The sequence below is a fragment of the Pelodiscus sinensis genome, chromosome 1 (genome assembly GCF_049634645.1).
Source record: "Pelodiscus sinensis isolate JC-2024 chromosome 1, ASM4963464v1, whole genome shotgun sequence".
Classification (NCBI taxonomy): Eukaryota; Metazoa; Chordata; order Testudines; family Trionychidae; genus Pelodiscus; species Pelodiscus sinensis.
Genome location: NC_134711.1, coordinates 121,315,195 through 121,333,019, shown reverse-complemented (window position 1 = coordinate 121,333,019; position 17,825 = coordinate 121,315,195). Strand labels below are relative to the sequence as shown.

The 17,825-nt window shown below is 39.6% G+C and overlaps 1 protein-coding gene across 5 annotated transcripts in view; it reads right to left on the bottom strand.

Annotated features, from left to right (window-relative positions):
* MPPED1 (metallophosphoesterase domain containing 1) overlaps positions 1-17,825 on the bottom strand; it is a 90,012-nt gene that overhangs the window by 53,516 nt on the left and 18,671 nt on the right. For 2 of the 5 annotated variants that reach the window (XM_075899516.1, XM_075899528.1), the window contains 2 exons: positions 15,839-15,865; positions 9,739-9,920 (listed from right to left, as the gene is read on the bottom strand). In XM_075899516.1, the coding sequence (XP_075755631.1) occupies positions 9,739-9,920; positions 15,839-15,865 (209 nt within the window). Of the gene's footprint in view, positions 1-9,738; positions 9,921-15,599; positions 15,866-17,825 lie in introns of all 5 variants that reach the window. The other 3 variants (XM_075899509.1, XM_006127720.4, XM_075899521.1) reach the window with 2 other exon arrangements.

Here is a 17,825-nt window from a genome sequence, read left to right as displayed (position 1 = left end):
AGAGATTGCGTCTGCTCTTCTGCTTTTTTTTTTTTGCAGAAGGATGGACGCGCTTTTTTGGAAGCCCTGTCTTCCTCCTCCCACGAGGAAGAAGGGCTCTTCCAAAAGAGAAGGCTTTTCTGAAATTTGGCCCAGTGTAGACGGGTCAAATTTTGGAAAAGCCTCTTCCAAAAAAATAATCGGAAAATGGTACGCAAATTGTGGAGTGCAATTTGAGTACCTTTTCTGATAGATCAGTTTAATGTAGACACAGCCTGGACCATCTTCTTCTAAAGTCACTACCAGTGCCATAGCCCTGGAAAATGGGACCCAATGCTTCCCTTTCCCCCAGCCACATGCAATGTCATTAGTTGATGGTGAAGATGAGAGATCAAGTGTCTTCCCCCCCCCCCCCATTTTTCTCATTTCTTTTCCTTCACACAAAAAAATAGATATCACTACAAATCCTCCCATTTACTAGACTATGGGGATCTTGTTACCTAAAAATCTGGATGAGCATATTTGATTTATGTGTAGCTGATAAAACTTTGTCACGTTCCCTTACCACACGAATGACCTCTAGACATTTTGAGATAAAAAATTGTAAACAGTCTTGGTAATATAACAGAGTAGAACTTTAGAATTACAAATATCTCAGGAGTGGAGGTTGTCCATAACTCTGAAATGTTATGGTGTTCTTTCAAAAATTTACTGCTGAACACCGATTTGAAACTTTATTATGCAGAAGAAAAATGCTGCTTTTAACTATCTTAACATTTTTCAACTTCCACCATTATCTTTTCACTAGGTTGCATTTAACAGAGTACTGTATTATGCTCATCTGATGAAATGGGTTTTATCCATGAAACCTCATGATACTATATATTTTTGTTAGTCTCTATGGGTATGCCTACATTAGGAAATTATTTCAAAATAACTTATTTCAAAATAATAACTCCTGAAAGAACTATTTCAAAATAGCGTGTCCAGGCCACAGGGAAGCCTAGAAATTAGTCCGAGGCAGGCTCCCTTTACGTGGATGCGCTACCTCGACTTAGAGCTCCTGGAAGCCCTGGGAGTAATTACTTTGAATTACTCTGGCGAGTACTGTAGTTATTTTGAAATAATAGCAGTGGAACATCCACACTAGCACTAATTTGAAATAACTATTTTGAAATAAGCGTTATTCCTCATGGAAAGTAAGAGTTATTATTTCTAAATAACCAACCCGTTATTTCAAAATAACAGGCTTGGGAGTGTGGATGCTCTGCTTGTTATTTCAAAATAAATAACTCCCTAGAGTAGACCAGGGCTAAGGTACCATAGGACTACTCATTTTGTTTTGTTTTTTTCAGGATTGTACTGTAAAAGATTTTTTTCTTTATTTCGGATACTGCCTGTTTGTGTACTTCTGGCTCCAAATGAGGTGTGTAGTGCCTGGTCAGTTCATAACGCTGGTTATGAGTCACGCTCTCTCTCACTCTCTGTGTATATGTATTTCATTAACTAATAACACTTTTTGTTTATTTCTTTCATTATAGTAGATTACTAATTAAGGAAATCAACTGAACATCTAATTTTTATGTGCCAATTACAAAATTATTATAGCAATTCCCAATTTTCAAACCACAGTGGGCCCCTTTTATAGGGAAGATAATTTTTAAAGAATAACTTGAAATGCTGCTTCACTGTCACATGAAATGCAGACTGCATATTAGAAGATACTAAAAAAACTCCTATTACTTTCAGTCTATTTCACTGTTTCAGAGTTATCTGTAAAGGAACTTTGTATGTATTTAAAGGTGAATCAACCTTTGGCAATGCTCTTTTTTCCTTACATTAGATAAAACAGTGCAAATAATCCAAAAGCAAATGCATAGCTTTTACATTCTAGACTTTTCTTGTTAGGAGTCTTTAGCATTTACCCACTTCATTTAACTAAACACAGAGACTTACAATTGCATCCCCATACAGCTTCAACAAGATATATGCAAACTCCTAACAGCAGCTGTGCTTTGCTTGTGTCTCGGTATTGTGCTAAGCAGAATTTTTAGTATTCTCTAAAAGCGGTGACAATCATATAAATGCCCACTTAATGCTTTCCCCACTCTCATTTCAACCTTTTAGAATACAGCAGTGAGTGATATAGTAAAAAGACTGTATAACAGTCTCAGATTGCTTTTTTAGCATCTCTTTGACAGTTCTGTGTTTAAACACTTGGCTGATGTCTGGAAAATTTACATTAACATACTTTTTTGCATGGTGTATAATCTTGAATAACATTGTAAATCAACACTCCTCCTTAAGTCATTTGTAAACTGTTAGATCTAGCCATTTCTGCAACATAAAAGTCAGCAATTAAATCAAACACTAAAATAACAAATAAATATACTATTTTTCACCGCTACATTTGCAAAATGGGAACCCTTTAAATACATAGATATAGCTAAATAAAACTAGGAACATATGTTAGAAAAAAAAATCTGCTAATATTCAAGTATATATTCCAGGATACTCTGTTACATGTATAGTAACTGAACAAATTTATATCTAAAGGAAAATGGACCTCTTTTCAGCCTTGTGCCTTCACTTGCAGCTCCTTGGTTCCTGCTTTAAACCACTTCCACCTATGCAGAACCAATGCACAGGACTTTGTGCTGCACAGTTCAGCCCCTAAGCCACTGGATGAATTTTAACCTTTAAGAGGAATCTCTGTATATTTAAGATATAGTATGAAATTCTATTCCCGTTTCCACCTTTAAAAAAAAAAACCTTAACAAGTCTTAATAGGGATTAAAAAATTCTTCTGTAACTTATATATCTTAGGGATGTGATAGTGTACAGGTTTGTAGGGTTAATCAATGAGCCTGGGCTCATCAGTTAACCTTCATGGTTACATGCAACCATGGGGGGGAGCAGGCGGGAGTCGGTGCTCACGGGGAGCCAGCTTTTAAGCTGGCTCCCCATGCCCCGGCTCCTGCGGAGCTGTCCCCCCCTCCCCTCAAGCTGCCTCTTCCCCATGCTGCTGCCCCTGATACAGAGACAATGGTGGAGGGAAAGAGGTGGGAGCTGGTATGCATGGGGAGCCCATGCTGCTGCCTCTGGCTCTGCCTAAAAGCCAGCTCCCCACGAGCACTGGCTTCCCCTGACCACGTTGCTGCCTCTGATACAGTAAAAATCACTTCACACTTACTACAAGGATTTCATCACAATTTGATACTGACTCCAATTCAGATCCTGCAAAGTAATCCCTCAGTGTTTCCAAGTGTTCATCTTCTCGGTGAGAAGACTTAAAAAGGCAGGTACTAGGTCAGTATATGCACATCACTAATAATAATGTTTTAGGTTTACGTATAATGCTTTATGGTACATGTTCAAAGCACTGTACAGATAGTCACTAATTAACATTTCTGTGTGGCATATGGTTTTATCTAGGGATGTAAGAGTACAGTCGTGTAAACAAGTGCCCAATAAGTATGAGCTTACCAATTACGCAAACTGCTACATGATTACATGTGGCTCCTGGTCTGACTCCTGCGGAGCTGCCTGCCACCCTATGCTGCTGCCTCTAATAAAGAGGAAACAGAGCAGGGTGGCTGGCAGGAGCCAGTATGTGCTTAAAAGCCAGCTCCCTGTGTGCACCAGCTCCAGGGAGCCACCTGCCACCCCGTGCAGCTGCCTCTGTATCAAAGGCAGCAGCGTGGGGTAGCAGCTGGCTCCTTGGGAGCGAGGCGGCAGGTGGGAGACAGTGCTTGTTGGGAGCCAGCTCCTGGTACACACCAGTTCCCAAGGAATTGGCTGCCGCCCCATGTATAATTTTCAGCGGTTACATGGTTAATCATTTACATGCATTTTAACATTCCTTGTATTATCCCTCTGAAACAAGAGAGAGGCTGTGACTTTTAAAGGTGTCTAATAGATTTAGATGCTCAGTTCCTACAGGATGGGATTTGCGTGCTTAACTCCCTTCATGAAAAATCTTGCCAAAAGCCAAAGGCACATCAGAATTTGACTCTGGACCTCTTGTCTTCCAATCCTGCCTTTGTATCTCCAGACCCCAGTGCCTTCAAGAGAAACTCCACTGAAGCCAAGAGAGCTAAGTACTGGGTTAAAACTCATGAGTCCAGATTCAGATGATCAAACCCATTTTTAGACAAAAGGACAGGGAGAAAATGGAAACAGGAGTCATTCCGCAGTTCCTACAACAGGACTAACCATAATTTTGACTTTAGCATTACCCAGGCTGACGAATGCACAGACCTGAATTTCAAGCTGCAATGGTACAAAATGGCCCTAACGCCGGTGCAGCCAACCTTGGGAGGATGACTAGCTGTAGCAGAGGAGATCCTCTACCATAGCAACACCTACATCATACGTTCCCTGTCACCAGCACAGGAGGTGTGGCTGGTGGAAAGGTGATATAGCTCAGCTTCCATACACTTAGGTGATCCCCAGATGCCTCATTGGCCCCTGAGGTTACTGGCAGCTAGTGTAATTTACAGAAGTCCTCCGGCTGCCCTAAATTAAGCCGGAGGACTGGCATAATCCCAGGACTGTGAGAGCTCTATACATTCATCTTTGCATGCTTTTTCTTCTGCTCTCTGCTGTGTGATCCACAGCTGTAGCCAAGAATTTGGGACACTATATTAAATAAGTGTGATGAAAACCAACTTTTTATTTTTTTGGAATGCCCAGTCCTTTAAAAATGACATCTGTTCTAAATCCCTATACAGCTCAGGGTTTCTCGCTGCATTTCCAAAGCCATTCTTTTGTAAATAGATAATTAGTACTTAAACACCCCTTTCAAGGGGTTTCTACATTAACATAAAAATAGTATAATTACTGATGGTCAAAATGGCAAGACTACACTTTGTAAATTCTAATTTTTTTTTTGCTGCTCAGAAGAATGAATTTCTTTCTAGCTTGCTACCATTCTAAACTGTCTTAAATATGAAGATTATTGCACTCTAAAATATACAGTACCTGTTAAAACAAGAATGAAAACAATATTTATCATCACTGCATAAGTCTCCATGTTAGAAAGGACCTAAAACTAAGATTGTTTTCTTTGATGGAGATTTGTGTCTTATAAAAACAAAGAAACTGACTGATTTTAATGAATTTAGCTGATTTTTATATAAACATCAATGCTATAACAATCATAAACAGTGTGTGATTATATCTGGGAAGAATATTGGTATATTTCTATTCAAATAGGCATTTCTATTTGAAAACTGTTTTTAGGTGATTTCAATTTTCTGGGGGGGAAATTTGACACTTTGTGGTGAAATTTCATATGGCAAATCATAACGCTGAAGAGAATTTGTGTTGAGAAGTTTGATAAAATTCTGCTTCGCCATTTTTGCAATTTGAAAATAATGAAAACCACCATTTTATTCCTGACAGAATGTTCCACATGTCTCATTTTTGCACTGTAACTCTACGCTGGCTTTGCTTCACATTTGACATGAACTGATTCCTCAAAAAAAGAAGAATCACTTTGACACAATTGAGGAAATACCATTCAGAAATAATGAAGTTAGGAACATTAGAAAATGTGTAGCATAATAAAGTAATCTAAGTCTACATACAAGATTATATTGCTCCACATAGATATTCAGAAAAGAGGATGTAGAACTGGAGCGTCAGATTGAGTATTTAGCACAAATTCCATTTGTGTAACTCAGAGCCATGGTGTGCACTAGGGCCTTGGAGTATATAACATTTAGAAACATTCCTTCAGGTTGGAGCAAAGCAAGCCACAAAGGCTGCTGAACCACACAGACTATTTCCAGTGCTATCATTAAAGAATGTATGGGGCGGGGAGTTGCATGCATAATTTGATGACAGCGTAGGGCCAAGACAATGTTCTTGTATTTGTTCTACTAAGTACCTTGTGCGTTTTTGGTTATCAGATACAAAAGTAATAAAATAACTGTAGTGAGAGGATTGAGTGTACAGAGTGTCCATAGTATTCAGGCATAAAATCCAACTTAACCATCCTGCATTTTATATTGATAAATGTCTTGGGAAAACAGTTTTGGGTTATTTTCAAATGCTTCAAGTGATATCAGTATGTGGGGCCTACTGAAAATCTAGCATATACTCAAGTTAACTCCCAACCCATTCCATATGATGGCATCTGAAGACTCCATGGTCTTGGGACCCAACAACATAATCTGTTCCAAATGCACTTTGGGCACAATGTTTCAAAAAACAGGAGTTCATGGAAGAAATTGGGACAAAGAGGAAACTAACAGCAGTAACTGTATGAGAGGACAAATCAGAAAAAAAAAGCCAGGTTTGAAATAAAACAGGGAGGCTGCATCTAGACTGGCAAGTTTTTCCGCAAAAGCACTTGCTTTTGCGGAAAAACTTGCCAGCTGTCTACACTGGCCGCTTGAATTTGCGCAAGAACACTGACGATCTCATGTAAGATTGTCAGTGTTCTTGAGCAAATGCTATGCTGCTCCAGCTCGGGAAAAAGCCCTCTTGCACAAATGCTTTTGCGCAAGAGGGCCAGTGTAGACAGGTAAAAACTGTTCTGCGCAAAAAAGCCCCGATGGCAAAAATGGCGATTGGGGCTTTCTTGCGCAAAACTGCGTCTAGATTGGCACGGACACTTTTCCGCAAAAAGTGCTTTTGCACAAAAGCATCCGTGCCAATCTAGACGCTCTTTTCCGCAAATGCTTTTACCGGAAAAACTTTTCCGTTAAAAGCATTTGTGGAACATCATGCTAGTCTAGACGCAGCCAAAGAGTGTTAGGTTTGCCCTATTTTGCATGGCACTTAAGCACATGTTCAACCTTAAGCATTCACTTAAGTTCTATTGAAGACAGTGCTTTTAAAGTAAAATATACTTGACTTCAAAGACAGGGAGACTTAGGGTATGTCTACAGTGCAGTTTTTTCAGAAAAATGGCTATTTTTCCGAAAAAACTTTACTTTGGTCCACACTGCAATCACGTTCTTTTGAAAAAAATCAAAAGAACAGAGAGGGTTTTCTGACATTGATAAACCTCTTTCTACGAGGAAAAACCCTTTTTCCAAAAGAGTTCTTTCGGAAAAAGGTGTGTGTGGACAGGGAAGAGGGAGTTCTTTCAAAAGAAGAGGAAAGAGGAAAAAGCACAGGTGTCCTGGTGGTCACTCTGTCCACTGTAATCACAGCTGAAATGTGAGATAGCGTCCATTCAGTGTAGATGCTATCTTTCAAAAAAGCAGATGCGCTTGGGCAGTGTAGACGCTCTCTTTCGGAAGAAGTTTTTTCAGAAGCTCTCTCCTGGAAAAGCTTCTTCCGAAAGAAGCCTGTAATCTAGACATAGCCTTAATTTAACATGGAGAAGGAAAATGGACAAGAAGCCACAGAATCTGTCCAGGTGACCTCGGAAAGGTCCATTAGGTTGAGAGGAAGATATAGCAGAAACTGGAATGCTGGAGAGCCAAGCGAGTATGAGAGAAGAAATTGACGAAGGCCGGCAGTCAGCATTGCACCCAAGAAATCTGGACATGAAGAGGAGGAGGGACACTGAGCAGTAGTTTAAAAGGAAGGTGAACACAGGAAGGGTTTCTAACGGTTGAGGAAACCACTGTTTGTTTGAAGGCTGAAGGGATGGAGCCAAAACAGATACAAAATTAAGATAAGGAAGAGGAAAGGGAGAGCTGAGACTAGGATGAAGGAGAGAATGCAGTCTGGGAGGAAGCAAAAAAGGATGTAAACAGAGGGTGAAAGCTTTTGCCAGATGGTGTCAATTTTTTTGAAGAAATTAGCAAGATCCCAGGCAAAGAGCGAAAAGGAAGAGAAGGAGGTGGTTGGGGAAGGAAGAGGCTCTAATGATTCTAGATATTTTAGTCAATAAGAAAGGCAAAGTGCAGTAGATTTTCAAAGAAAATGAACTTTTTTTTACTTTGTTTAAACAAAAACACATAAAACCCCACCTATTAAAACTCTCTAGATACCTGGACAGAGATTTAGAATATAAACCCAGAAAACAAAACCAGTCCCTTCAGCAACAAAACCATCATCATAAGCATAAAAAGCTAAACATTCTCATTCCAGACCCCCTAATCCTGCAAAAAACAAACACCCCCCAACTCCTACAGCTGAAATCCCATGTTCCACATACCTCCATCTTCCCCCAAATGACAATTCAGAGAAATTGATTTAGCAGCAAGCCCTAAGGATCAACAAATTCTCAGAGTATTTTGGAGCAAAGAGAAAAACAATTCCATTCACGAGCCCAGCTTGAAAAAAAGGCTCTGCCAGCACCTCCCACACCCATAACCTATAACTGAGTGGATTTCAGCTTGAGGACTTCTGCTGTTCACAGCTGGGACAATAGCATGTAGGAAGCCAAGCCGTCTGTAAGGTATACAGGAGCTCAGCAGCAACCAAGACTTGAAGCCCATTTCCCTGCTGACTAACAATGCTCTAATATCGCTTCCCTTCCACACTACTGGATAAATATTGATTTTGTGAAAAGAAGATAACCATGGTGTTTGGAATAGTTTTTGTGCTCTAATATTTGTACAATATTGCAATACAGTGTAAAGACTTAGAGTAGAATTGAAGATTGCTTAGTATTGTCAGAGGGTCCTATTGTCCTATAATGACAGGGCACAAAAAGATTGAGTAGAATGTACTGTTACAGATTTCACTGAAAATGTTTTTGTGTGTATGTTTCTACATTAAAGCATCATAACTTTCCCCCCTTATTTTATGTGAGGCATAATATTGGGCTTCCAAAGTCAAAATAATATTTATTGACAGAAGCCTGCCAAAATTAGAGCAAAGGCTTGCTTGCAATTTTTTTTTTAAATTGGAAAGGCCTGACATTTTTCACATTGCATATCAGTCTCTGTGCTTCTGTCAGCTTTGTGCTGCTCCTAGCCAATTCCACATCAGGAAATTCCATAGCATGTAGCTAAAAAGAAAGGAAAACACAGGAATATATAAATTAATGAAAAAAGCTCCACCCTTTAAATGTGTACTTCTTGCAGAAGTTTTTTTTTTAACCCTACTTACAGGTATCTGATAAACCAATACCAGAAACAGGAATTTGTGTTTATGCTAAAGCAGGTATCAGTATTGCAGGGACATAGACCATGATTTTTTTCTGGAAGCAGCATTCTCTTTCCAATTTCAACTGCAATTGTTTAAAGCACATACATAACATGGTAAAAGTGCATGCAAATCACCACTTGCCTGCCCAGTGGAACAGAATTTCTGCTATCAATGCCAACAGTTGCCCACAGAAGGCACCTACATCTGGTCTGCCACATCCAAGACAACAACCACAGACAGGCGTTTTGCTTTGTTTGGAATTCATCGCTCCGGTGCAGCTGAGCCTCAGACAGCAAAACTATCAGCCTCCAGTATTAAACAGACAAATGCTTTTCTCGCCACAACTTTTTACGGGGAAGGAAAGCCATAACACAATGTACACAATAATTCTTATGCAAATCATAAAAGGCCCACTGACTTAAATTGCAGCTAATGTTCAAAGCCGCTTATTGTACATTCCCCACCCCACTTAAGTGTGAAAAGGCAGAATGGATGAATGGTCACACAAATCTCATTTGCTCAGCTGAAAAGAACACAAATATTTTTAAAAATTCAAATTCTAAATGTTACCTTTCAAACACAAAGCTAAATTAATATTCATCATGCCTAAGTGCATAATGTTTTACTAGGAAGCAGAGAGGGTTAACACATTCATTATGTCACGTTTACTTCCAAAATGACATGTAACCTGATACTTACCTAACCATTCATTGAATTTTTTAACTTCGCTAGGAAGTCCCAGTTCAGTGAAGTCACCAGCATGTATTAAAACATCTCCATAGGGCATTTGGATTGGATCAGTTCTTGAGTGAGTATCAGAAATACAGACAAACCGGGTATATCCTGGAGGTTTGGGAGCATCATGGGGCACAGGATCCACCCTATGGGAAAAGCATCATGAGAAGGTTATTAAATAGAGTTGACTACATAACCTTTTTAGTATATACTTCGCAATTCATACAATTTTCACTCTTAGTAAAGATGATACTATTCTGGATTTGTATAATGAAAGTCACTTCTTAGAAGAAACTCACAGAATTAACAACAGAGATGTAGCCGTGTTAGTCTGGTCTTGCTGAAACAAAAGACAGGAAGATGCAGCACTTTAAAGACTAACAAGATGGTTTATTAGGTGATGAGCTTTTGTGGGCCAGACCCACTTCCTCAGATCAAATTGTGGAAGAAAATTGTATCCCTTTGGTGTATATGGTCATGCCAATTTTCTTCCACAATTTGATCTGAGGAAGTGGGTCTGGCCTATGAAAGCTCATCACCTAATAAACCATCTTGTTAGTCTTTAAAGTGCTGTATCATCCTGTCTTTTGTTACAGAATTAACTGGCAGTGTAAGAATTTTGGAGTTCATATAATAGTGCCTTCAATATTGCCTGGATAGATGTATTATTTTAAAGACATAATGGAAAAGGTATTGTTTCAGAGTTATTTTCATATTTCAGATACTTACAAATAAAACAAAGGCATTTCCAATTTCAAAATAAGAATACCATTCTATGTTCATTGTTAAAGATTGCACATGAAAAAAGCGAGAAAAGATTGCTTGAGAAAAGCAAGTTATCACATATATAAATACATTTAAATGCATTTTTCTAATCATTTTTTTCCAACAAATTTAATTAACACATTTTTGGAGATACAGCACAGTGTGTTAATGCACCAGTAGATAAGAACTCTATTGACGCCTGCTGCAAATGCATATTATAACCTTACTATTGTCAGGACAATTGTGGCAAATTTGGGGGCTTAATTATACTAAGTAAAATCAGATGCAGTAAGGGGAGGTGCTGCATTGAATAGTGCCCAATTTCAAGACTCAAACCTGAAGAAAATAAATTATCTGACCCACTTTTGTGAAGCTTCCTCGTGATTTAGGTAAGGAAGACAGAGAACACAAATCTGCGGTATGAAATAAACTTATTTGCAACTCATTAAATGCCTTCACCCTAAACACATTTCATTACAATATATAGAAGCATGTACGTGTAACTGTACCACAGCTGCAATGGCAATGTATGCAGTACACAATGCACATGCTTTTCCTTGTGCAGAATTCAGAACTTTATTTTATGAAGCATTTTTCTGATTCACACAGCTCTGCAAGGAATGTATTTATTTGAAACATTGTACAAAGCACCAAAAAATTATTGGGTATAAATAAATATGATAAATAAATGAACTGCAGACCACAATGTCACAGAAACAATGCACACATTAAAGATGGGTGGACCTCATTTCCAGTACAGTAGTGCAGGCCTGGCCAAAGAGTTTGTGGGGCCAGAGGCGTACGTTGAAAGTGGGGCCCAGACTGTGGACGCCATGGTGCAGGCAGAGCCCCAGAGAGTGGGTCGGGAAGGAACTGCCCCCACCCTGCTGCAGGGGCCAGAGCAGGAAGCTCCCCTCCCAGGACCACCTGCCCTCAAGCCCCAGGTAAGTTTTGCTCAGTCATAGGAGCCAGCCCAGCTTAGCCCAGCCCCACTCACCTGGGCTGGGTAGCAAGCAGCAGCAGCCGGAGGCGAGGGCCAGGAGCAGCAGGTGGAGGGAGGCATGCCCCAGGCTGCGGGAGCAGACAGAAGGGAGTGTGGGCTCCAGCAGGGCTTTAAACCTAAGCCTGGGCCCCCATTGGGTAGTGCAGGAGCTGTCGGGCCAATCACCACCGCTAGTGTTGCAGCTAGTGTTCCAGAGCCAGGCATCCCTCAACAGGAATCGGGCTCTTTCACTGTCTAAGGCATTTCTTCTGAGGCTGAATTAGCCCCCTGACTCACACTGAAACAGCTGTCAATTGCAGCGCAGGGCCCTGAAGCCATGACACTCAAGGTAACCGCTTTGCTCGCCTTGCCCTAAGGTCAGGCCTGCAGTAGTGTACATGTATGTCCGGTGTCACAAACACATTTAATTATACTGTAGAACACAGTTTCCTAAGGCCTGAATGGGATGTCCTTGAGTAGCCCCCACTGAGGTACAATGAACTGTCTGCACTGTGAATAATGCAAAAAAAAATGGAATCCTTATAGTCTATGCCACCTTTTAAAAATAACATATAAACCTACATATAAATTGGAGAGCAAAGCTACAATTTCAGGACAACAATTGTTGCTGGAGGTTGGTTCATACGCAGAGCTTCCATGGGGTTTCAAATAGGAGCAGAAGTTTGCCTACATACAGTCAGGATCAAGACCTTAAATCTTCAGGGCATAACTGTCATGATGGCTACATCTAGACTGGCCCCTTCTTCGGAAGAGGCATGCTAATTTCTAACTTTGGAATAGGGAAATGCGTGGGGGATTTAAATATCCCCCGTGGGATTTAAATAAACATGGCCGCCGCTTTTTTTCCGGCTTGGGGAAAAGCCGGAAAAGAGCGTCCAGACTGGCGCGATCCTCCGGAATAAAGCCCTTTTCCGGAGGATCTCTTATTCCTACTTGCAAGTAGGACCAGGATTTCATCCTGTTTGTGAATTATATGCTTGCAAAATCCCAAATTTAGTGATGTTACAAATGATCATGAATAAACCCCATATAAAACTTACTCTCCCCCCCAAAAAAATTTGGCCTAAACTCCTTTCTCCTCCATGCTTTTATCCATTTTTCAAAGGCCTTTCTGACATCAGCCTCACAGCTAGTACATGTTTTTTCTGGTCCTCAGTACTGTTTTGCACTCCTTGTCCTGCTTTAACCTGCACCTACATCCAAAAGTATTCCTTGCAAGTAGGAATAAGAGATCCTCCGGAAAAGGGCTTTATTCCGGAGGATCGCGCCAGTCTAAACGCTCTTTTCCGCCTTTTCCCCAAGCCGGAAAAAAAGCGGCGGCCATGTTTATTTAAATCCCGCGGGGGATATTTAAATCCCCCGCGCATTTCCCTATTCCAAAGTTAGAAATTAGCATGCCTCTTCCGAAGAAGGGGCCAGTCTAGATGTAGCCCAGGTGTGTCTTCTACAGCTCTGATTATATTATCAGTGCTTAACAAACAGTAGGTGATAATTATCATAAAAGTGTGGTATCCCAAAGCACCTCAGCAACAGAGAAACAAGAAAGACAAAAATGGAGCCAGGAAAATGCTGTGAGAGGTTGGGAATACTTTTGGATGTAGGTGCAAGTTAAAGCAGGACAAGGAGTGCAAAACAGTACTGAGGACCAGAAAAAAACATGTACTAGCTGTGAGGCTGATGTCAGAAAGGCCTTTGGAAAATGGATAAAAGCATGGAGGAGAAAGGAGTTTAGGCCAAATTTTTTTGGGGGGGAGAGTAAGTTTTATATGGGGTTTATTCATGATCATTTGTAACATCACTAAATTTGGGATTTTGCAAGCATATAATTCACAAACAGGATGAAATCCTGGTCCTACTGAAATCTATACAACAGCTACCATTGACTTAAATGGGACCAGGATTTCATTCATAATATTTATAGGAATAAAGGAGATGCAAGATTACGGCTATGTCTACACTGTAGTTCTTTTTTGGAAAAAGGTACGCAAATTGTGAACCGCAAGTTGCGTACCTTTTTCCAATTCTTTTTTCAGAAGAGGCTCTTCTGACATTCGGCCCATCTGCATGGGGCCAAATGTGGGGAAAAACCTCCTCTTTCAGAAAAGCCCTTATTCCTCATAAAATGAGGAATAGAGGGCTTCCAAAAGAATGCATCCGCTTTTTTGGAAACTGATCTGAAAAAGCAGACACATTCCCTGGACGTGGCAGTGTTTTTCTGGGGTACCTCCGGTATCCTGGAAAAAACTCTGTAGTATAGACAGCCTACATTTCTTCTTTCTTTGCAACCATTCTGTTAATTTATAAAAACCAAGAGCAATATAAATACCGTGGGTATTCACAAAAATGCTTCAATATTTCTACTGTCTAGACAAATAGAGTTGGTCAAACTACTGTTACAAATATTATTTGTTACAGCTTAGCCCATTTTCTGGTGTTCATTAATTTTTTTCAAGTGCATTTATTATTCATGAATGATGAACAGTTTTGGGGAACAATTTTCAGAGAATGGCATGTTTGTGAACGGCTCCCTTTAGAGCATTCTCTGTGTTGTGTGGTGGATCAGCAAAGTCACATGCTATTGTATTCACTCATTGGCAGGGTGATGGCAATATTAAACAAGAGAATAATGTGTAGCAAATGGCTAATAATGAATAACTAATTTCCACCCCAAATTCTGTGATGAAAACTCATTCATGCAACTTTGGGGATTGCCAAACATATACTTGAATACCCAGGGGATGTCTGAATACTCACAAATAATGAATAACATGCCCCACAAATCTCAGAGATCTGAACTTGGCACTTCTGTTTGCCAAAATATTTGTGAATCAATATTTTATTTGTTTGTTTTCTGTTACCATTTGCTAGCTCTGCAAACAAAAGATGTTCCCTAATGCAGATACTATATTTGTTCTATTTATTATGTGTATTGGATTATCACCTAAAAGCCCCAACAAGGGGTCAGAACCCTATTGTGATTGGCATATATAATAAAAACCTCTTCCTGAGAGTGGTTGTTTACATATTCTAACTCCACCCACATGCAGGCATGAGTCCACATTAGCCTTTCGATTTCCTTTCCACTGTGTAAAATTTGTACCACAATATGTTTGTAAAGTATTACTGAAAAGATATATATCATACACTCTGTTGTTTTTTAAATGATTCATTCCCTGTGATTAGAAATTAACAAAATGTATTAAAAGTAGTGAATGAAAGTAAGCCAATTTATTCGGTCCTGCTAAAATGCAAAGTTTTTTTAATGAAAATCAGTTCTCTGATCAAAATGCAAGATTAATTCTCTTTTTAAAGAATAGAGTAAAATATGTTACATTTTGATTTTCTATAAAATATTGTGTAATGGATTAATACACTTAATTTACTTGTAATGGCTTAACAGCTTTGCTCTTCCTTCTAGCAGGCTTCAATTTGTAATTATGATCCTACACTCTACTTTAGAAGTAAATCACCAAATAGAGCAGTTAACTTTACCGAAGTCGTCATTATGTATAAAAAGTAAAAAATAAGCACTTTATTTTAATTACTCCTCAAATACTCCATATTTTCCTTACACTGTTATTAAAGTAAGCTCTTGGATGGGTACCCACTATTTTATTTGTTGCCGTCTTTTTTATAATACATAACTGCAGTATAGCTAACCAAACAACAGGATAATGTTTATTCTGAAAACTGCTGAATACTTTTTCAACAGCTATTTACATGTGATGAGAATGCCAGTTCACAATGCTGATGAACGGTACTAAGATTGTGGAAAATATTATCTATATGAAACCTCTTAGATTAATTACATTGCTTGTTCTTGGTTTCTTTTTTTATAAATATCAAATAGTGCTAGCATAGTGATTTCTCTCCTACCTTGAAAAGAGTACCTATGCTTCCCCAGTGGACTGAACTGTATCATCATAGTAATTATTATTAGATAGACAAGCAAAACATTCTTTGAACTCTTTCTGACTGGTCCATCAAATATCCCACTGAAAAGTTAATAACAATTCAGAAGGCTGTGTTAGAACAATAACAAAACTATAATACTTACATTTGCACATGTGGGGGCTGAAAACGTCCCTGGTTAATGTTGTAGAACGTGAAAGCCTGTGTGGGGTTTGAGCTGTACTCATCCACTTCAATTATGAGTCTACTGTGTTGATGCCTTCTAGCGGCCATAATGTGCGACTGGGCGAAAGCCATGCTTGCACGGTGTAGAATTGGCTTTTTCAGACAATCGTCTGTGCTATCTTTCTACATCGACGGAAGAAGACCATGTCATCTCCTTACCTCATCAACGTGTTCCTCTTCTGAAATCTAAAATCACATTGAAGAGATGGAGCATCACTGTTTGACAATTAATCTGTTTTGGACTTGCTTTATTTAATGTCAGATAAAGATTTAAAGGGAGCGGGGGAACACTTGCTGCCCAAAGAATTTATTACAAACCTTTCCAACTCAGTAATTTGATAAATATATTTTAGTCTGAGTGTAGAGGAGTGGGACACTTGCAAAAGAAAACATGGTACCACATGTTCAAATAGCTAAGACTTTTAAACACAAATTTAGCAGCACTCAGTGTTGCTGGGGAATGGTATAACAAATGTTAAGGTTTTGTTAACACAATTATTTACACCCCCCCCCCATGTTGTATTAGTGGATATTTATATCCTTGCCCCCTTTAAAAATGTTCAGTTGACTGAGCATGAGTAAAGAACATTAAAAAGCACTAGTTTAAGGCCTGTTATTCAGTAGTACTGTGGAATTCCTGAAAGGGATTTGTTGTCAAGTGAATGCTCCCTCAAGACTAAGAAATGGGTATCAAAATAGGTTTCCCTTTCACATGTTATTATAGAATCATAGAATCATAGAATAATAGGACTGTAAGGGACCTCAACAGGTCATGGAGTCCAGCCCCCTGCCCTCAAGGCAGGACCAAGCTCCGTCTACACCATCCCTGACAGATGTCTATCTAACCTGTTCTTAAATATCTCCAGAGAGGGAGATTCCACCACCTCCCTTGGCAATTTATTCCAATATTTGACCACCCTGACAGTTAGGAATTTTTTCCTAATGTCCAATCTAAACCTCCCTTGCTGCACTTTAAGCCCATTACTCCTTGTCCTGTCCTCAGAAACCAAGAGGAACAAATTTTCTCCTTCCTCCTTGTGACACCCTTTTAGATATTTGAAAACCGCTATCATGTCCCCCCTTTAATCTTCTTTTTTCCAAACTAAACAAGCCCAGTTCATGAAGCCTGGCTTCATAGGTCATGTTCTCTAAACCTTTAATCATTCTTGTCGCTCTTCTCTGTACCCTTTCCAAGTTCTCCACATCTTTCTTGAAATGTGGCACCCAGAACTGGACACAGTACTCCAGCTGAGGCCTAACTAGTGCAAAGTAGAGCGGCAGAATGACTTCACGAGTTTTGCTTACAACGCACCTGTTGATACAACCTAGAATCATATTTGCTTTTTTTGCAACAGCATCCCACTGTTGACTCATATTCAACTTGTGGTCCACTATGACCCCTAGATCCCTTTCCGCCATGCTCCTTCCTAGACAGTCGCTTCCCATCTTGTATGTATGGAACTGATTGTTCCTTCCTAAGTGGAGCACTTTGCATTTCTCTTTATTAAACCTCATCCTGTTTACCTCTGACCATTTCTCTAACTTGCTAAGGTCATTTTGAATTATGTCCCTATCCTCCAAAGACGTTGCAACCCCACCTAGTTTGGTATCATCTGCAAACTTAATAAGCGTACTCTCTATCCCAATATCTACATCATTGATGAAGATATTGAACAGTACGGGTCCCAAAACAGACCCTTGAGGAACTCCACTTGTTATCCCTTTCCAGCAGGATTTAGAACAGTTAACAACAACTCTCTGACTACGGTTATCCAACCAATTATGCACCCACCTTATCGTGGCCCTATCTAAGTTATATTTGCCTAGTTTATCAATAAGAATATCGTGCGAGACCGTATCAAATGCCTTACTAAAGTCTAGGTATATGACATCCACCGCTTCTCCCTTATCCACAAGGCTCGTTAATCTATCAAAGAAAGCTATCAGATTAGTTTGGCATGACTTGTTCTTCACAAACCCATGCTGGCTATTCCCTATCACTTTATTACCTTCCAAGTGTTTGCATATGATTTCCTTAATTACCTGCTCCATTATCTTCCCTGGGACAGACGTTAAACTGACCGGTCTGTAGTTTCCTGGGTTGTTCTTATTCCCCTTTTTATAGATGGGCACAATATTTGCCCTT